The sequence below is a fragment of the Stomoxys calcitrans genome, chromosome 2, assembly GCF_963082655.1.
Source record: "Stomoxys calcitrans chromosome 2, idStoCalc2.1, whole genome shotgun sequence".
Classification (NCBI taxonomy): Eukaryota; Metazoa; Arthropoda; class Insecta; order Diptera; family Muscidae; genus Stomoxys; species Stomoxys calcitrans.
In genome coordinates, this window is record NC_081553.1 from 101234550 (window position 1) to 101257174 (window position 22625).

The 22625-nt window shown below is 40.8% G+C and overlaps 2 protein-coding genes across 5 annotated transcripts in view; both read left to right on the plus strand.

Moving 5' to 3' along the window:
• LOC106082975 (sodium/calcium exchanger 1) overlaps positions 1-22625 on the plus strand; it is a 577326-nt gene that overhangs the window by 191434 nt on the left and 363267 nt on the right. The gene's annotated exons all lie outside the window — the stretch shown is intronic.
• LOC131994723 (uncharacterized) lies at positions 152-10199 on the plus strand. Its single transcript, XM_059361562.1, has 3 exons — positions 152-169; positions 1612-2722; positions 9883-10199. Exons 1-3 carry the CDS (start codon positions 152-154, stop codon positions 10197-10199), a joined length of 1446 nt encoding a protein of 481 aa, XP_059217545.1.

A 22625-nucleotide genomic window follows, 5' to 3' on the forward strand; every position in this document is an offset into this window, starting at 1 on the left:
ATTTCCTCAACAGAACTATTTCCATATCCGAAAAGTTTGAGTGTTTGAGTGTTATCTTAGATAGGAAATTCAATTGGAAGTCCCACTGTCCGGAGCGTACTAAGAAGGCTAACAGATATTAGGCACTATGTAAAGGGGAAGTAATCCCAAAATGAAGCCTGTTTCGCAGGTTAGTCCTCAGTAGTGGTTCAGCAGTGGTTTTCCCCTCCTAATGCTGGCAATATTTGGGAGGTATTATGCCATATAAAACTTTTCTCCAAAGAACGTTCGGACTCAGCTATTAAAAGGAGGCCCCTTATCATTGAGCTCAAACTTGAATCGGACTGTACTCATTGATATGTGAGAAATTTGCCCCTGTTTATTAATGGAATGTTCATGGGCAAAATTTGTATATGCATTTGCAACAATCAGGACTGTAAGGTTTTCTCTAAGAATGGCACGATCCGCATCGTTTGAGTGCGAGGCCACAGTGAAGTAAGGGGACTGTGAGGTTCCAGAATGGGCCAAATCTGGTTTATTTTACACAGGGATCAAAGCTAAAGGGCAGGGTGGCATTGGGGGTCTACATTGGGTGCACAAGGACTGAGCGGAGTGTTCACATCTGCTTAATCAGGTTCTCAAAGAAATGATAATCTAAAGTGGAACTCATTTGACTGCTAGTGCGGGACACACACACACAGAAGGTATTCTATAGTCTCTTCTTCTTCGATGTTCTCACAGCTTCTGCAAAAGTTGTTGCTGACTAACTTCAGTCTGTCAGCATGTTTTCCGATTTGACAGTGATCTGTCATGACGGACACAATGACTGAGACGTATGTTCTAGCCAATGACAGCAATGCGGTAGACCTTTTCAAGTCTAAATTAGGCCACATAGTTTTGTAGTGCTCACATCCCCATCTTTGTGACTATCTATCATTCGTTGTCCTTTAGGCCTGGTCCTGAAAACTTAGCTTACATGTCATCAGAGGCATACCCGCAGATTCCAGTTCCTAGTCTCGCAAGCTCATCCGCTTTACAAATCCCTGGGATATCTCTGTGGCTCGAAACCTAGAACAGGTGAATTTTGAACTGTTCAGCCATCTCGTTGAGAGATCTGCGATAGTCGAGGGCGGTTTTTGTGTTCAGAAATAGGGATTTAATGGCTGCCTGGCTGTTTGAGAAGATATTTAAGCCAATGCCCGACCATCACAGCTAACAGGTTCCGGCATTTGGGTGCAAATACGATACCAGATTTGAAGCAGCTTAAAGGCATAGAATGGACAACGATTAATGACTTTGTGATCAGTACGAATTTTCTGACATAGATTTCTTCGGGGCTACTTTTCGAATTTAGAGCGCACAACAAGCCAATTACTAACTATGGTGGAATGCATACTTGAATCAATTTTCTGTAAGTAAGGGGAACCTTAAGTCTCAAACCCTAAAGAATAAGGCTTAAAAATATAGGCAAAGCTATTTTTTTGTTTGTTTTGAGAATTAAAAAACCGGAGCAGACCTGTTAGTCATTCTGTTTGCAACACATCGAAATATCCATTGATCGTCGTAAATTCTAAAACGATGTGGATAATTTAACAGTGGGAACTAAAAGGCATTTTCCTTCTTTTGTTCCAGTGGCATCACAATGAACGAAAACATCTCTGGCCTCTGGCCTATGGACGTCTGGCCTATGGCCGTCTGGCCTATGGCCGTCTGGCCTATGGCCGTCTGGCCTATGGCCGTCTGGCCTATGGCCGTCTGGCCTATGGCCGTCTGGCCTATGGCCGTCTGGCCTATGGCCGTCTGGCCTATGGCCGTCTGGCCTATGGCCGTCTGGCCTATGGCCGTCTGGCCTATGGCCGTCTGGCCTATGGCCGTCTGGCCTATGGCCGTCTGGCCTATGGCCGTCTGGCCTATGGCCGTCTGGCCTATGGCCGTCTGGCCTATGGCCGTCTGGCCTATGGCCGTCTGGCCTATGGCCGTCTGGCCTATGGCCGTCTGGCCTATGGCCGTCTGGCCTATGGCCGTCTGGCCTATGGCCGTCTGGCCTATGGCCGTCTGGCCTATGGCCGTCTGGCCTATGGCCGTCTGGCCTATGGCCGTCTGGCCTATGGCCGTCTGGCCTATGGCCGTCTGGCCTATGGCCGTCTGGCCTATGGCCGTCTGGCCTATGGCCGTCTGGCCTATGGCCGTCTGGCCTATGGCCGTCTGGCCTATGGCCGTCTGGCCTATGGCCGTCTGGCCTATGGCCGTCTGGCCTATGGCCGTCTGGCCTATGGCCGTCTGGCCTATGGCCGTCTGGCCTATGGCCGTCTGGCCTATGGCCGTCTGGCCTATGGCCGTCTGGCCTATGGCCGTCTGGCCTATGGCCGTCTGGCCTATGGCCGTCTGGCCTATGGCCGTCTGGCCTATGGCCGTCTGGCCTATGGCCGTCTGGCCTATGGCCGTCTGGCCTATGGCCGTCTGGCCTATGGCCGTCTGGCCTATGGCCGTCTGGCCGTCTGGCCTATCGCCGTCTGGCCTATCGCCGTCTGGCCTATGGCCGTCTGGCCTATGGCCGTCTGGCCTATGGCCGTCTGGCCTATGGCCGTCTGGCCTATGGCCGTCTGGCCTATGGCCGTCTGGCCTATGGCCGTCTGGCCTATGGCCGTCTGGCCTATGGCTTCTGACCGTCTGGCTTCTGGCCGTCTGGCTTCTGGCCCTTTAGCCTCTGACTGTCTGGCCTCTGGCTGTCTGTCCTCTGGCCGTCTGTCCATCTGGCCTCTAGCCGTCTGTCAATTGCAAGCACGATATAGCCTCTGGTAGTCTAGCCTATGGCCGTCTTGGCCTCTAGCCTCTGGTCCACATCGGACCACATTTCATTTCGAACAAAATTTTGGCTATTAAGTTCTACTCCTATAGAAAATACTTTCATCTCCTTACATTACTTTATTTAACGCACAAAGTGCCTTAGAATATGAGTTACAATGAATGCCATAATCTCTGAGTCATTTAGGGAGAAAAATTATCATTCAGTTTCACCTGGCAGTTTCTTTATTTTTTTTTTTGCAACATTTGCCATTATCATAAAATAACAAATTGCGAATGGTGAAATGTAATCCTCGCAGAAGAGCCAAAGAGGCAGCCAGCCAGCCAGCGAAAGGAATGTGAAAAGTTTCACATTACGGAATTGTGAATGTGAACTTGTCATGCTTTTTGGCATTTTGGTATATTTTAAGGCTTAACGATGCTATGGGACCCCCAAAAAGTAAACCGTCTGCAAACCAGCCTTCCCACACCTCCCACAAAATGCGAGATGAAAATTTCTTTGTTGTGCCATTTGGCTATTGAGAGGGGGGAAGATATCAAATCTAATGAAGGGGATATTCCATGCAAAATGTCCACTTTGATGATATTGCTCAGCATAGGCTCAGGGACTAAGGACCGTAGATCCTTAACTGCTGAAGAGGGTATTTATAAGTCGTTTTGGCTTCACATTTTCCAATTGCCTACAATTCTATGTGTTTCGCCTTAATAAAACATTTTTTAACATTTTGTTGTTTTGGTTTTATTTTTATTTTTCTAAGAGAAAACACAAGCGTAAATATTTTTATTACCCTAATTTAAGCCCTCGTTTTGTATTCAACAACATTTTTGTTTCGTTTTTTTTTTTGTTTTTTCTATTCTGCTTGCCATCCACGACTAGAGTAATAAAAAGAAATTCTTTGTTGTTACGTTAGGTTGTCACTAAATTTTCATCCACTGCCGTGTGACATGATCCTATAGATGGCAGATTTTCAGCAGTTCATAATGAACATTGGCATTAATCTCAATAAATATTTCACAGAGGATTTGTTTTCTATCTCTTGCCAGCGAGCAATCTGGCGGACACTAAACATAACCACATCATAACGCAAATGCTGCAAGCATATTCACATGGTTTTTTTTCGAAGAAAATAAAAAACACAAATTTTAATATTTAGAGGCTTTGTACAACTACATGTGCTCGCTCTGGCTTATTTATTTTGAAATAATATGCAAATATATTTAAATGGGTGAATAGGCAAAATAAGGACATTAGGAGGGGTTGAAACGGGAATTTTAATGAACTTTTTTCGATCGGCAAAATTTTTATGAATTTTTTTGTAAAGACAAACTTAATAAAATATTTTTTTAAAATTTTCGTTTGTTTCTCTTTCGAGATGAGCTCAATGATCGGCAACATCCTCCGCGTATATCCCATGGATGTATTTCCATGTTCAGTGAGGTTGCAATACGGAAAATGTTTATCAAGCTAATGTGATAGGGTGTCCCAGGGTGAGCTATTCCACTCACCATTTGGTTCCCATGTTCGAATGCCCTTCGCTATCAGTGTCCGCAATCTGGAAGTATCCTTTATATTAAATAGCTCCTCATTCAATCCGACAAAATCCTCTCGTTTGGATTTCCTTAGGTCCATCTTGTTAGGCCTAAGCTTATCCTTATATAAGTCCCACTGTGCGATGTTTCAACTACCTCTTGCTGTACTAAACACCCATCTAGCTTGTCTTTCTCTTGTACTCATTTTCTCTCCAAAGACAAAGTTGATATTTTCTGAAAGCCAAATTTCAATGAAACACAAAAATTTTGTAAAATATTTTTCCGAATGCAAATTTTCAATAAAAATTTCTTTAATGGCGAAATTCATTGAAATTCTTTTAAGGACAAAATTAAAACAAAAAAATTTTAAACCGATAAAATTTCATTTTCCCTAAAGCTAAAAATTCGAAAAAAATTTCTTTAAAGACAAAATTTTGAAGATTTTTCGCTAAAAAGAAAATTTTGAAGAAATGTTCTCCATAGTCTGATGACCGGTCTATAGTTTCACAGCTGGTTGTTGGTAGTCGACTCCCTAGGGTGGCCATCAACGCAAAGATACGCATTGATGGCTGGCTGTAAGTTAGGTTAGATTGGCGAGCCTTTGCCGACTCATTAGACAATTTTAAGTTCCGAAACTACTGGAGATATTGTACACCTCAAGCGGACTCTATTTGAAGGGATTTTTGTACACTAACTAGCAAAAAAAAGAATTTTGAAAATCCGACAACTGATGAAGATTTGACCCGAACTAATTTTAAAAATGACGAGATGATCTACTGTAGGGGTCTGCCAGGAGGCCTCCTGGGGCCACCTAGGGCCTTAAAATTGTGCACGTGATCTCGATTATACCTCTGCTCTAACCATTTAAAATTTCAAAGATTTGTCTCTCTCTTAATGGCATATTTTTCACTACTTTTTTTCAATTCTATCCCACTGTGCAATTTCTCATCATCTTTCCCACATACCCTACTTATGCTATCACATGCCGCGTCTAGTCTGCATACTTGCGTTCTTAGCCCTTTGTGTCCCGTTATGATTCCGAAAGCTATATTGAGCTCCTTCTTACTTCTTTTCAGTAAAAGCCTCGTCTTCTCTCGATCCGTGTATCTGCATAGGATGTTCGTCGTCTTACAGAGGGTTTCGTTGTGCCAATGTGTTACGTGCACCTTCGTCGATAACGCGTCATCCGAAAGGCTTCAGATTGGACTCCTTGAGTCCTGTTGTATCCTTTGGAAAAAGAGTCTTCACCATTAGCCTTCACATGTATTTCCTTGTCCCCGCTTTTAACCCATTAACGCCTGACTCTTGATTCCTTATAGACTCAAAAACGGTTGAACCTATTTTCTTGAAATATTCATAGATGGTGCATAATGACCCCCTGGTGAAAATAGGGTACTACATTTTCTGACAATTGAAAGGGGACGGACCCTCCCCAAATTTTCAGAAATGCCAGATCTCAGAGATGGGTGGTGTGATTTAAGCGAAATTTTGTGTGCTCTCTCATAGTAAACTAAAAGCAAACATTTGATATGCAAATTTCGGGTGGGGTACCTAGGGGGGCTGCCCCACCCCCAAAACCTACCAAATGTGTATATAGACCAATCACGACAATATGGGACTCAAATGAAAGGTAATTTAAATTAGAAAACGTATCTGACATCCAATTGTAGGACCAAGCGTTTTGGGGGACCACCCAAAACATCCCAAAATCAGACATATTTACCCACCATGGCAATATGGGACTTAAATGAAAGGTTTTTGCGAGTAGAGTACGAATCTGTTATCCAAATGTAGTACCAAGCTTCTTGGGGTCCACCCCTTCCCCAAAAACATCCGCCAAAAAGTACAAATTTACGATCATAGCAATATGGGGCTCAAATGAAAGGCCTTTGGGAGTAAAGCGCGAATCTGATATCAATATTTGGGAAAAGCGTCTATGTCCATAACACCAACCAAATAGGAAGTATTTGCTGACCATTGCAATATGAGGCTCAAATAAGAGGTTTTTAGAGTAGAACTCGAATCTGATATATATTTTCAAAGCCAAGTCACTGGGTGTCCGCCCCATCCCCCAAAACACCTCCCAAACCGGTCATGTTTGCCGACTATGGATAAATGGGGTTCAAATGAAGGGTATTTTGGGACATATTTGCTCACTAAGACAATTTGCGTCTTCAAGACAGTGGAGCTCGATATTGATAGTTATAAGGGTCCATACCCCAAACCGGACATGTTTGCTGACTTTTGCAATAGGGTGTTTAAATGAAAGGTATTTGAGATTACAAAACGAATTTGATATCCAATTTCAACGAACATGGCAATATGCGGTTCATATGAAAGGTACTTGAGATATATGAGAATAGAGTGCGATGCTGATATATTTTCAGGGCTAAGTGTGTGGGGGACCACCCCACTCCCTAAAACACCCCTTATCGACCATGTTAATGTGGGTCTCGAATGAAAGGCATTGGAGAATAGAGCACGGAATTGATACCCACTTTTGGGACCAATTTCTTGCGGGGTTAGCCCTTGCCTACAATACCCCACAAACATCAATTATTTACTGACCATCGCAATATGGGGCTCAAATAAAGGTATTTAGGAGTAGAATACAAATCTGATATCCATGTATGGGACCGTGTATTTGGGGCACCTACCCTTCCCCAAAACACCCCCCAAAGGGTAAAAATTAACCCACCATGCCAATATGTGCCTCAAATGACAGGTATTTGAGATTGGAAAACGAATTTTGGGCCAAGTGTTTGGGGTACGCCTATAAACTCTCCATAAAGTAAAGGCAACATGGGGTTTAAATAAATGGTATTTGAGAGAAGAGCACTGGGAGACTACTTCATCCCCTGAAACACCCCTAAATTGGACATCAGTAGAATATCGGGCTGAAATAAAGTTTTTTAAGAATGGAGTACATCTAACATCCAAACTTAAATGACACCAAAACCCCCTCACCTTAATTCATGTCCGCTTAGCTCGACATACGCCTAGTCTCTACACGTGACAAGAACATTAAAACATGTGTTGGGGAAAATTATTCCCACAGCTGGCAAAATATGCAAATATTTCAGCCATTTAATCACTAAACACTAATTACTAAACTGTTTAAGTGAGGCTAATCACAGTCTGTTACCATAGCCTCGACTATCCCATAAGCATTTAGTAATCACAACAGATTCGGGCAATCGTTTGAATCATTCGCATATAAACGGAGCTATCTCATATACATTTTTTTAGTGTATTCATGGTGATGTGTAGCGAAAAGATTAGGCACGATCGATTTGGTAGTCCATTACATTTATTTCAAATATTTCATGGCAAAAAGTAAAATTTTTAAGAAATTTTTCTTTATAACATTTTTCCCTTCATATCATTTTTTTATATTGGCTTTATAAATGGGAAAACCTCTCTTTTCCATTACATTTCTCCATTGTTTTTATTTTTAAAATTTTTTATTTTTTTATTTTTAAAATTTGATTTTTTTTTCTTTTTCTTTATATTGCCTTGGTCCACCCTAATACACACTCAATCATATCATGAAAGATATTAAAAGTAAACATCTATGCTAGCTTGGCTTACACATTTCGTGTACTGTGCTATTTGAAATCTCTTTAATGTTTGCACACATCCGCCGATCTTTCTGCTTGTGGCATCTCTCTGTCCCTCTCTCTCTCTCTCTCGCTCTCTCCTGCCTGTGTCAGTCACCCTTTTGGTGTGATTTTGCAAATCTAGCCATAAATAAAATTTTGAAATTTTTGTAAATTATTTCAAGAGTTTTTTCAAATACCTTATGCTTTGTTTATGGCACGTCTATCTATGTTTACGCTGTAAATTTCACGAAATTATGACAAAATACGGGCGATTTTGTCGGGAACTGTTAGAATTAAAACAAAGTAGGAAATAAGGAAGTGATAAAATGATAGGTTATAGTTTGATTGATTGAGGTGAGAAATGCCGAGAGTCAAAATTTGAACGAAATTTCCTTTAAAGACAAAAATTTACTAAAATTTTTCCTAAAAATGAAATTTCAAGTGAAATTTCTAGACGAAACTTTTAGGAAATGTTTTATTTCCTAAAAGTTTCGTCTAGAATTTTACTTGAAATTTCATTTTTAGGAAAAATTTTAGTAAAATTTTGTCTTTAAAGGAAATTTCTTTCAAATTTTGATTCTCGGAATTTCTCACTTCAATCAAAAAAAAAGTTTCGTCTAGAAATTTCACTTGAAATTTCATTTTTAGGAAAAATTTTAGTAAATTTTTGTCTTTAAAGGAAATTTCGTTCAAATTTTTCCTGTTGAAAAAATTTCATAAAAAAATTTTACAGGCATACAGACATCGAGAAAATGTTTTTCAAGGACAAATTTTCAATGCCAGTTGCAATAAAATTTTCTCTAAAAATTTCAACTCAATGGCAACGAAATTTTTCCACAAGAAAAAAATTACGTCTCTGTTCGAGAATAGAAAATCTTTGGATTGAATAGGCCAACACAGGTGGCTATGTTTTGGAGAGGGCAGGCTATATGCTCCAGTGTCTTAATTCCGTTTGGTTCGAGGTGAAGTGTATTCGGTCGGTGGACTTTTTAAGTCCCCTCGATGACTCGACCGATGGTACTGTCGGGTTTAGTTTGCTTAGTCCAAGCCAAGTATTCTCTTGGCCTAGAGGATTGTTTGCCTTGTGACTGATGACCCTATAGGTCAGGGTCTTGCAGAGACTCATCGTATGAAGTGCTCAAGTTTTTCTTACCTATAGAAGAAGGTAAGAAATTAGAAAGAAATAATCGACGCCCCATCTTGCGCTAGGTGGATTCATTCGTTCTAGCAAAATGGTCTACAGTTACGTTAACGACATGGAGGTTGTTGTTGTAGCCACGCTCGCTTGGCTCGAGGATTGTTTGCCTTGTGACTGATGACACTATAGGTCAGGGTCTTGCAGAGACTCATCGTATGAAGTGCTCAAGTTTTTCTTACCTTTAAAAGAAGGTAAGAAATCAGAAAGAAAGAATCGACCCCCCACCTTGCGCAGGGGGATTGATTCGTTCTAGCAAAATGGTCTACAGTTACGTAAACGACATGGATGTTGTTGTTGTAGCCACACTTGCTGCAAGTATACTGAGAGACTCTTTTAAGATTATTCTGACCCGGCTGCCGCCTCGAGATCTGGCTCTAGGAAATCGGCTGCTTCAATTGGAGCGATTTATAGCGACTCTGCAGTTAGATGAGGAGGTAGGTGAGAAAAGGGGAATTGTGGCTTTGTCTCGTGAAAAGGGCAGTATAGTAGATAAGGGCTGTTTAAGTTCAAAGGAAAGGCTTGTCCCTTCCCCTACCCCCCCCCCCCCCCCCCCCCCTTCCTTTGAGCTTGTTCACATATCTGGACCTAGAGGGAGGAGCTCTTATAGTTTTCCTATAACCTGCCATGGAACTTGTTCGCTAGCTCGGATCGTAGAAGGATTCTTCCCATTTGCAGAAAGTTCTCTACAACCACTCCTTGGCCTTGTTCACTCAGCCGAACTCTAGGAAGATTTATCAAGAGCACTTTCTCTTTCTACAACTCTCATAGGAGCGTGTTCGCCTAGTTCGAATGTAAAGAGAGACCCTTCAATATCAAAACGAAGCGTCGAAGCAACTTCAGTGCCTTTCCCAAAACAGTCGAGAGACTCTCCGCTCGATACCGCTGAATGTCCGCGAGTATCGTTGCAGCTACTCCGTATAAAGCTTTCCACCATACGCAACCCGGATGTTCACAGCTATGCTTTTTGTGACTGCGATGAACACCACACAGATCGTAACTCCAAGTTCCAGCCTCTGTGGTGCTCACACGGCCACGATGGCTGGTGTGGTGTGGTCTGCGTAAATAGCGATCACAGGAAACGATGAATGACGTTTTAAAGATACAGATGGAGCGTACTTGTCATGACTATTAGAAGTCATTAACACGTTTTAAATCTTCTTAGACTATACTTGACAAGCTATTGGAAGTCATAGCAAAACTTTATGTGGAAAATTTCAGCCGAATCGGATAATAATTGCGCCCTCTATAGGCTCAAGAAGTCAAGATCGGAAGTCATAGCAAAACTTTATGTGGAAAATTTCTGCCGAATCGGAACATAATTGCGTCCTCTATAGGCTCAAGAAGTCAAGAACGGAGGTCGGTTTATATGGCAGCTACATCAGATTATCTACCAATTTGGATCATTCTTGGCACAGTTATTAGAAATCAGAACAGAACACTTCATGCGAAATTTCAGCTTAATCGTAGAAGAACTACGGCCTCTGGAGTCTCAGGAAGTATATAAAGTTTTAAACCGAAGTGGAGATAGGGTCAATAGTCACCGTCCTGGACCATACGGGAATCCATCCTATTATCTCCCAGTGGACTAATGGTATGCTGTGTAGCAAGATTAGTAATGCATCCCTGGGAGATAGTGTTGTCAAAAGGCGGGTGACAAGAGGAGCGCTTCAGGGTGATGTGTTCTCGCCGATTCCGTGGAATCTCGTGAAGAATGAAATCCTGTTGGATCTCCTCGGCGGGAATGGGTTGGGTTGCTGGTCAGAAGCAAGTATCTGTCTTCGATTAACGAGACCATAGAAGGCAGGAGGTTGAGGTTGAATAGGTAGTCGCGATGGGTTACCAGAATTGGAAGTCGGAGCTGGTGATCTTCACTGGCATATGCAAGATACCAGAGTTCAGATTTCCGTCCTCCATGCGAAGCTATCCTGCAAGAGCAATACGGAGGACGAAAGCCGTAAGGCACTGCGCGCTTTTTAACGCCTGCTGGAGTGGAGGTTGGGTTAGGTTAAATTGAAAAGAGAATGCAGATATGAATCCGCGCCATGCCACTATGGACAAAGAAAATCTAAATTAGGAATTCCGTGCTACTTATCAAATCTAAAATTGTTTTCCATAACACGCCCCTTAGTTGGTTCATGGCTGGTATTGCCTTCCCACCTAAATACCGGTGTCTGGTACATGCTATCACTTGCCGCAACGAATTTGCATAAGTGAACTCGCAGTCCTATATGTAGGTTAGGTGTAAACCCCATGATTTATTCGATATATAAGGCCATTGTGAGACCAGTACTGACCTATAGGGCACTGGAATTGTGGAGGGCCATGGATATGACGACTCGTACGAGGGAGTTAGAGAAGGTCCAGAGATTGACATGCGTTGGAGCCACAGGAGCACTGAGATCCGCAGTGTTTTGAATTCTGATCTTTCAATAAATTTGTAGTTGTTTGGAAATGTCTGTCAAAATTGTTTGCTTCATAAAATGCTGCAAAAAATTCTTAATGAGAAAATCTGGTCCAATACTCCAGCCATTCACAAAAAAAGCTGTCAGTGCTCCAAAATTTTCCAATTACGAATTTAGTCATCATAAAAAAATATCTCATCACATACTACACCAATTTTGATTTGATTTGTTGTAAACCATTTGACATAATTTAATATTGCATAGTTATTAACTTTTGCAAATTTATTGCTGAGAATTTATTTGGCAAACAAAAAAAGACAACAATTTGATGTTAGTCATTCGTTGTGGTCGTCTCTAAGTCTATGAGACTGCCAGCTACACAACCAGTCAGCAACAATTTCCAACTTGAATTTGTAACATAAAATGTATTGTAGTGGAGGTGGGGTTGGGTGTAAGGGTAGACATTAGGCAGCTTAACCTCTCTCTGCTGCTACTCCCCCTCTGAAGGAAAAAAAAAGTCACTTTATTTTCCATTTCATATCTATTTTTATTTTCGATTTTATTTTCATAGCTGTGAAGTTTGTTGCGCTCTTTCAGTCATAAAATCCATTTATTTTGTATACCAAATTACACTGGCAACGGCAAAGAACCAGCGAACGAAAGAGCAAACCAACGTACCAAACTAGACAAGATGACGAATTTGTTTATGTTTCATTCGAGGAAAATATTGCATTTTTATGCTGCCACAAAATAAGGCAGTGTGTAGGAAATAAAGACAAATACCTGCCATACCCACCATACATTTTACCCCCTTCATACATAGCATGCTGTCTTTGCCAGAAGAAGCCAGGCACACCGAACGTACATAAGCACACACACACACACACACCCTCAACCAAAATAAAAAATGTACCAAGTAATAGAGCGTTAGAGCTTCACACACAGCAATGGAGAATGGGTATTTGGTAAACTTAAAGAGAAATAAACAAAAGTTTAAAACAATATTAAAAACATGGGCAGCAGCAATGGTAATATTAACACCAACCCAACCAACCAACCTACCTCCCCACCCACCCACTGAGACCTAGGTGTGTTTGAGATGCAAGCAATTAGAGTAACAACAAATTGGAGTTGCTGTTGTTGTTGCTCTCAGTCACGAAAGCAAGACTGAGATGCCGAAAGTCCAAACACAAGATGCTGTTCTATTGATGTTCTTGTTGCTGTGTGTGTGTGTGTGTGTTTTGTATGCTGTGCTCTTGGTGTGGTGATAAATGTTAAAGAGAATATGCATTGAGCACAACATGAGAATTCTTCTCATGTCAGTGGTGCTAGTGGTGGTAATTAGTTGCTGCTATTACCGATATCTCATCACATATGCCATGCAATGCGATATAATGAATCTTTGGATACTTAAATGCTTTTTTTACACAAACACATGTCCATCTATGGTTTTGTTAGATTCACAGGAAATATTAAGGGGGTCTTTCTCCATCAAACACTAACTTTGGCTGATAGAGTGTCAGACTTGATCCTGCTTTCGTAAGGCATGAGTTTTGAAAATTCCACCATTTTGTAAAACTGAGAGGAGGATCAGGAAGTATAGTTAGAAGTTTAGTAAAACTAGAAGTCTTACGTTCAACAAAAAGCTGATACAGCTGAAAAGATAACCACAGTAAATGCAAGAAGATTTATTCCTCAAATTAAAATACAAATTTTTCCAATTTTTTTTTAAACTTCCAATTTTTTGAAAAAAATTTACTGCAAAATTCAAATGTCGATGACACTTTTAATTTATCTTTCGAGAAGGGCTTTATGATCTAAAATTATTCGGGCCGTACTTGACACAGTTGTTGAAAGTAATAACATAACAATATGTGCAAAATTTCAGCCAAACTGGACCAAAATTGTGGTTTTCATGGGCTCAAGGACTGAAATCGGGAGATCGGTTTATATGGGAGCTATATCCGGCTCTTGACCGATTCGGACCGTACATGCCTCAGTTGTTGAAAGTCATAACAGAACACTATGTGCAAAATTTCAGCCAAATCGGATGAAAATTGAGGCTTCCGATTCGGAACGTACTTGGCTCAGTTGTTGGAAGTCATAACAGAACACTACGTGCAAAATTTGGGCAAAATCGGGTGAAAATTTTGGCTTCCAGGGGCTCAAGAAGTCAAATCGGGAGATCGGTTTTTATGGCAGCTTTATCAGGTTGAAGACCGATTTGGACCGTACTTGGCACAGTTATTAAACGTGCAAAATTTCAGCCAAATCGGACAAAAATTGAGGCTTCCACGGGCTCAAGAAGTCAAATCGGGAGATCAGTTTATATATGAGCTATATCCAAATCTAAACCAATATGGCCCATCATACTACATCAATACTTAGTATCTGTGCAAAAGTTCAAGCTTCGACAGATTTCGGCAGACGGACGGAGGGACATGGCTAGTTCGACTTAGAATGACGAGACAATCAAGAATATATATATACCTAGGTCAATATTTCGAGGTGTTATAAACAGAATAACTAGATTAGGGTATAAAAACCAATTTTGGCTCAATTTTCTATGATAAATAGGTTAGCTTAGGTTGGATGGGTTGTCCACCACAGGTGAGAAAGGGAAGAGAAAGAAGATGTGAGACTTCGGACCATATCCATAGGTTATAGGCGAATAAAAGAAACAGGAAGAATGGAAAACCAGAGCAGAGGGGGAAAACTACTATCCTTCACGCAAGCACGTGATCGCCGGATCATACCTTATCACAAATCTTCAGAGACATCCAGGGGTACGTTTGCAAGATCACAGAGATTGCAGAAGAAACGCCTCCCCAAAAAGGAGAGCCTGTTTCCCTGCAGACCCGAAATGAGCAGAGCAAGTGCCATAATCTTCTCCTCATCAAGAAAACTCCTGAAGTGGTCATTGTGCGTTATTCCCATGTTTACCGCCATGCGGACTATGGCACAGTGTCCGGTTTTGTCCCCTATCAATATGCTCAGGAACCTTTTATCAAGCCGACCGATGAGTCCCATCTCGCATCTATATTAAGTAAAGGGTGATTTTTTAAGAGCTATAGGAAAGTTAAAATAAAAACACATAAAATTCAGAAAAATGCATGAAATTTATTTGAATCAGCAGTAAGGTCCATATAATTATAATTAAATGTTTGAAGATCATTTCATGCAAATGTTGACAGTGATTGCGCCTCAAATGGTCCACCCGCTTACTTCAATTTTGGCATACTCTTGCCAACATTTCGACTAGTATCTCACGAATAAATTCTTCAATGTTGTCTTCCAATACGTCAATTGAAGCGGGCTTGTCTGTATAGACACGAGCTTTACAAAAAATAGTCTAACAGCGTTAAATCGCAATCGCACGATCTAGGCGGCCAATTGACCGGTCTTGAACGTGAAATAAAATGTTCACCGAATTCGCATCTCAATAAGTCCATTGTTACGCGTGCTGTGTGTCATGTGGCACCGTCTTGTTTAAACCACATGTCATGCAAGTCAAGCTCTTGGGTTAGGCAAGACCGATGACTGGTTCGCCCGGCGCAGACAAACCACTCCTGGCGCCTTCGTACGCCCCTTCATTCTCCGGAATCCCTTCATGTCCCATATCAGCTTCACATCGTGGACCCGGATGCCATTCGGAGACTCCATAAAATCCGCCACACACCTCAATCTCACCGTCCTCGAACCTAGGGCCTTAGCGCCGCCATACTATCCAAATAAATTCCGAGTTTTGAGGGTGATAAACTCTTCTAAGGATTTCTCTTATGGCCACTGTTAAGGAACAGACCCCTGCCTGAAAGACTGTATACTCGTCCGGTAGTCTCACCTACCTATATAGAGTCCCAGTCCCTGGCTCAATCTTGGAGCCATTAGTTAAGATCTAGGTTTCATCCCCCTTAAACACGCATTTGCCCTCAATTCATCCCTTCCGGGAAAACGAATCCTGAATGTCCTAATCCCACTAGGTACCGGTGCCAGATGGTCCTGCTCAGCTTTCCCTCCGATTCAATAGCATCCAGGATGGAATTGTGGCCGAATCTATTTTCAACATGTCGAGCTCTTTCCGGCATGGTTACATATGTTACGATATCTTGATGGCCGACCTCTTCTTGCCAGCACGGAAAATGCATCTCCATCAAAAGCACCATTGTTTTCTGACTGCTCTCGGTGTAAGTGGCGTCCTCCCGTTCTCCCTCCTCAAAGAGCTAGAGGAGCTAGGATCCTTCGAGAGTTTTTTGCGCAACCTAGATGCCTCACTAGTGTTTTCCCATTCTCCACAGAACCCAGGAACTCTTCTTTCCCATCCCTGTCTCCTTCTTGAACCTGCCAAGGGCCTCACTTTTTTCGTCCCAGCCCTCTGTCATGTTCTCTCTCTTGGCCTTATCAAAAAGGCCTTCTGCTCTCCCCTCTGAGTTCCTTTAGTTCAGGTGACCACCATGAGTGGCTGGCTTTACGTGGCGGTTCTCTTTCGGGATATGCCTTCGAAAAACCTCGTTTAGGCATCCCGTGACAAGACCCATTGTGGCCTCCAGTCTCCTTGCGTTCTTCAGAGGCCTCTTAGGAAGCCCCAGCTTCCGCATTGGTTTCATGAAGTTCTTCCAGTTGTTCCTTCTTGAGTTTCTGATTGGTATTCTCCTCCCCATCTCGTGCGCGACCTAAAAACATATCCTATAGTTATCCGAAAAGCACCACTCCATCCAACGGATATGTTTCAGCCCAAAACTTTCACCGGTTCATTGTTTGTCACTAGTGTTATATCTATAGCCTGTTCCCTGATCCGGTTGTAGAAAGTAGACCATCAAGGCCTTGGATAAAATGTAATCAAAAAGTGACTCACCCTATAGTTGGTATCCGTAGTGTGCATTGGGTCGCCCCCTAGCACATTGTCATGCCCCTTATCACCATGACATAGTACTTCACAAAAGAAGAGGATAACCACCATTGAAAAATTTTTTTCTGATAATCCATAAAAATTACTTTAAAGGAGCTAAACTACCTCATATTCTACAACTAACCTACTCTCAACTCTTTTTGCCAGACTAAATTCCTCTTCTGAAGAGCATACCTCTCAAATGTATCTCTTTTGGAGGAGTTACATCCTATGCATTGCAAGAAACTGCTCTTGTGAATTTTTTTGCAATTATTTTATGTGAAGAAAATCCAGATTTCCGCATTCTTGTTTGCAAATGAACACTGCTGCTCTTTACGCACACACACACGCTCACACACACTCCTACAAACAATCACTCACTTGAACACACCTGCCATAAAGCACTAGAGCTAAAATAAAGGTAGAGTTAAGATCTTCAACAACTCAATGATGTAGCTGCAGGAACATTGCAGAACATGCAGGAATTAGACCGGATTTGTATTTCGCTTTGTTTCTTCATTTCATTTCATTTTTGTTTCGTTCTAGTTCTCTTTCATGTATTCATAAATTTATGCTTCAAATTTCTTTTCATTTGTCGTCTTCTACTCTTGTTGTTGTTGCTTTTGCCGCTTTTCCGTTATTCAAATACACACACACACACACACACCACATTATCCCGCCGGGGGAAGAAAAAGAAAAATTTATACAAATTATGACGAGAATATTTTCGAGTGAATAAAAATAAACGCCAACTGAACATAAAATAAAGACACACAAAAACAACTCTCACACAAAAGCTTTAAATCAGACAGCCAAGCAGACAGGGCATCGAAATTGAAAGCCATGTGAGTTGTGTGAGCACAAACACATACACACACACATCTAAACAACATGAGAAAACGTGTGCACTAAAACATATTCGAATAAATTCACGCACACAGACACCAGGGAAATCTCTTACCAACACTAAATGGTGTTGAGTTTTGTGTAAGGTGTAGGGTTGTTGGGATGCTGTTTGGAATTACCCAGCAAACCAATCGCTACGAAATCGAGAAGAAATCTGTACGAACTTCGGATGATTTTTTCGACTTCAGATCCGAAATCGTAACGGAATTTTTACGAAAGTTACATGGAGTGATTGACATGATTTCGGAACGAAACGTGGAAGAAATTGGAACGAAATCTTAAAAAAACCTTGGGAAATTCGGAATGAGAAATTTCTTTCCAAATCTTCGTAAAGAATTCTGAACGATTTCTGAAGTAACTTCCGAAACCTCGTAAAGAATTCTCAACCATTTCGGAAGTAATTTCGTATTGAAATCGGACATAGCCTCGGAAACTTCGTAAGGAATTCTGAACGATTTCGGAAGTGATTTCGTATAGTAATCGAATGTTCCTTCCGAAACTTCGTAAAGAATTCTGAAGTAATTTCGTATTGAAATCGAACGTACCTTCCGAAACCTCGTAAAGAATTCTCAACAATTTCGGAAGTAATTTCGTATTGAAATCGGACGTACCTTCCGAAACATCGTTAAGAATTTTGAGTAATTTCGGAAGTATTTTCGCATTGAAAGCGGTCGTGCCTTTCGAGACTTGGTACAAACTGAATTGATTTTTTTCATTGACACACATTATGGTAACAAATAAAGATATATAACCGTTGAGCAGAGAAACATATCTGTATATCGGAAAGGTACAACCTATAACACCGCACTGAAGTCAGGCGTCAGTTCCTCTCTCTCCTTCAGTTCTATTAGTTTTATGGGCCTGTAATCCTTCGTCGTCCTGTGGTTTATTTTTCCTGCCTTGGGGTTTAAAACCATCCTGACCTCCTTTCATGCCCTTGGTATATAGGGCCATTCAAGGCTCGCCCGAAATATCCGGTCTAGCCAGGGAAGAGATACTCCAAGGGACTCCTGCAGCAGTGCCGGGATAATACCATCAGATCCGGCCGGAAAGTATGAATTGCCCACGCTTTCTTATCCTTGTCAGCGATAAGGTCATCCGACAAGGTCGCATATGTAGGCGTTACCATAACTTGATCGCCAACCTCTTCTTGGCCGGCCGGAAAATGCATCTCCATCAAAATCACCACTGTCTTTTAACTGCTTTCGGTTAAGTGTTCTGAGCGATTTCGGAAGTAATTTGGTACAGAAATCGAATGTTCCTTCCGAAACTTCGTCAAGATTTCTGAACCATTTCGGAAGTAATTTCGCATTGAAATCGGTCGCACCTTCCGAAACTTTATAAAGAATTCTGAACAATTTCGGAAGTACTTTCGTATTGAAATCGAACCTTCCGAGACTTCGTAAACAATTCTGAGCGTTTTGGGAAGTAATTTCGTATTGAAATCGGACGTATCTTCCGAAACTTCGTACAGAGATCCATCAATAAACTGTATTGATTTTTTTTTCATTGACACATACAATGGTAAAGATATATAATCGTTGAGTCGAGAACAATATCTATCTCTCGGTATAGGTACTACCTATTACGTAAAAATGTTCAAATGCCCCCTGTGGCGTGCCTCCAACCAGACTTTTGGAGTATATGCGAGTCATATGCACGCTGTGGAAAAAGTGGCCTTATGGTGCGCCAGATAGTCGTCCTTCTTCTGTAGTAATGTCGAAGCTTGAAGCATTACTCTCGACTACAGGTGCCAAGGCACCCAGACCTATAGGAAGGGCGGTCAACATGCTACGGCCCGATATCATCACCACAGCTGTTAGATCTTTGGAGGAATAGTTTCAAAAACTCCAAAGATCCAACAGCTGCGGTGATGATATCGGTCCGTAGCAAGTTGTCCGCCCTTCCTATAGGTCTGGGTGCCTTGGCATCTGTAGTCGAGAGTAATGCTTCAAGCTCGGACATTACTACAGAAGAAGGTCGACAATCTGGCGCCCCATCGGGCCACTTTTTTCCCAGCGTGCATATGACTTTCATACACTCCGAAAATCTCGTTGGTGGCTCGCCACAGGGGGCATTTCTATGGATAACCACTGTAAATGACCTATTACGGATGCGGACGGGGGAGGGATTTGAACCTCTCTACTACGAAGACGATGTTATAATACTTCTAAGGAGTAAGAATCTGAACAATCTGGGGGTATGTCCATAGCTGCATGGGGCGAATTAATATCCGCATCCTCTTTCAATCTAACCTAACTTAATGAAGACACAACAACAAAATCTGAATTTTCTTCTTTCCCCTCTCTCAAACTTCATTTTTCTAAGCACTTAATTCAAGCCTTATATTCTCAAAAATATACAACAACAAAATGATCTTTGCAGAGAAACGTAGCATAAAAAACAGTTACCTAAACAGGCAACTCATGCTATTTTCTTACTCCTCTCAACATTCAAACATTGTAAAAGTCATTCGACTTTCAAACACGGAGTTCAGACTTCGTTCAGAATTCTTTCATAACTGTTGAAAAAAAAATTACTTCAGACAAACAGCCCCGAAATCCTTCCGAACTGTCGGAAGAGAAATTTAAAAAAAAAACCCAAATGAAAAGACGGTCAGAAATCGTTCAGAATTCTCGTAGAACTAGCGGAACAAAAATTCTTTCAGATAAACAGTCCAAAAATCGTTTAGAATTCCTTCCGAAATGTCGGAAGAAAAATTCAAAAAAACTCCCAAATGAAAAGAGGTCACAAATCGTTCAGAATTCTTTCAGAACTGTTGGAACAAAAATTCCTTCGGACAAATAGTCCAGAAATCGTTCAGAATTTCTTCCGAAATGTCGAAACCATAAGAAAAGCGGTCACAAATCGTTCAGAACTGCCGGAACAAAAATTCCTTTAGATTTTCGAACAAAATTCGGAACGAATTCGGTAAGAAATTTTTGGAAGACTTCAGAATTTGTTCGAATTTGTCTGACAACAAAATTCGGAACGAATTCGGTAAGAAATTTTCGGAAGACTTCAGAATTCGTTCGAATTTGTCAGACATCTTCCCTTTTTCCAGGTTTCCTGCCGTCGCCTCGATTGTACCGCGACAGTATGAGCTGCTCCCATCCTCAATGCATTCTTCCATTGACAAAAATATTTCTAAAAGTGAAAAAAAACAATCAGAAAAAGGATACGACGCGAAATTTGGGGACGCAATATTCTGTTAAAAATTAATTGTGATAAAGCATTCTTTAATTAAAATTTTCGTAACATTTCATAACATAAACAACAAAAAATTTTGATTGAAATTTCTGATCAAATCCTTTTTCTTTCTTTTCAGGTAAGTTGATTTAAAAGCAATGAAACCTTTTGCTAAATCACGTAAGTCTTGACATAACTTTTCTTTAAATGGTTATGACATACAACCTTTTATGCCCCCTTCGATATGTTTTAAACATACCTCAAAATGTTCCTTATTTCATCACCTTTCAACCCTGCCAAGAATATTTTGTACGAGCACAAACGAATTAATCAGCTCAGTCCATCTTTCTCAACGTTTTCCGATTGTTACAACATCGTCACTTGTTCACCGAAATTTTCACGAATTTTTGCACGAAGGATTTTCTTATGATTCCCGACACTTCTGGTGAATTTCATAGAAATCGGTTGAGATTTGCATATAGCTCCCATATATATGTTTGTCCGATTTGGACTAATATGGCAATAATATGGTTACGATTCTCACGAAATTTGACACGAACGATTCTGTTGTCATATTGGAAGTATTTAACCTACAAAACAGTCAATGTTTATCAAAAATTTTGTCAATGACCTAATCATGTGTCAAACAGCAATAACCTTATTTTAGTACTCCCCCCTCGCACCGAAAAATTTTACCTAAAGACCCCATCAAATGAGATCATTTTAAATTTTAATTTATTCCTTTGCTTGTGCAATTCTCTTAACGCCAGCCAGTGTTTATGAATAAAATTGGTTTTTAATTTTGTTGTAAACTTCCTAAAAATAAACATTCTTCCCCCCCTTTTAACTTCTAAATGGTGTTATTTCTTTTGTTGTGGAGTTTTCCCCCTTTATAGCATTCTAAAGCAATTTACGAAACAAAAACACAACAACAAAGAGGCAAAACTTTTACAACAACAGCATATGCATATCTGCAGCCCAGTCAAAACAAAACCCATATACAACAACAAAAGCAATAGCATTAAACAAACAACCGTTTTGTTGCCACTCGTTTAACATGCAAGTGTTGCCGAATAAGAAGGAAGCTACTCAAAGAGTGCCTTGCTCTTTGCTGTCATTAAACGCCACACATACACTCACATACACATGCACTGACCGAGAACTTAGCAAAAGTGGGGGAGAATGTTGTTTCATATAAAACAGTCATGCAGGCAAACAGACTCATGCTCAAACACTAAACACCCCATAACCACATTGATGTGAAACAAACAGAAAATCTCCCTCACCTTGTTTGAATTCACCAAATTGTGTTTGTTAAACTTTGCTATAAGGGGAAATTCCAGTTAGAGTTCCCATTGAAGAAGGTCTTGAAAACTCTAAATTCAGTTATAACAAAGGAAGAAACTGCTTCAATCAAAACATTTGAAAGAAATTGTGCTTGTTTACATGGGGAGCCATATAGTAGGGGAAAAGATGGTCATCTTAACCATAAATAACACAAAAAAATTCCCACCCATTGGATATTTTGCCAGGTAAATTCTCAATGTGGGAATTTGTAGGGTATTTATTGGATATATGTCCATCCCTAAGTATGTTTTAACTGCTCCCTATTCTTGTTTTTTTTTTCATCATAGTGCAGTGCATTGTCCTTTGTATGCAATTAAATTCCCATTAGCGGAAAACGCACCCTATAAAGGTCAATTGAATATTAGTTTGCGACAGCAAATTAAACTTGACTTTCATTGATATTTTTCTATTTATAACAACGCTAGACTGTGGCATGTGCAACATTCCATGGTAATAATCGAAGAGTGAACAACCCCTCCTCTACTTGCCATCGCGAAAAGATATTGTCAAACAATTAGTGTTTAATAATCCACCATACCTACCTACCTTCTTGCGTAGCAGCAAAATTACCCCACACTAGAAGTTTCAGTTCTCATAGGCAAAACAAAAGCGAAATATGAGTCAAGTGCGAAAGGCAACAACAATAACAAAAAAAAAAAGAAACAATTAAGCCTTTGAATGAGTGTAGTGTTGTTGTTGTCTATCTGTTGTGCCAGAGATGAGAAGATAAAATGTTGGAGTACAGTTATTAGTACCTTTTGAATGGCTACAAGTACCACTAT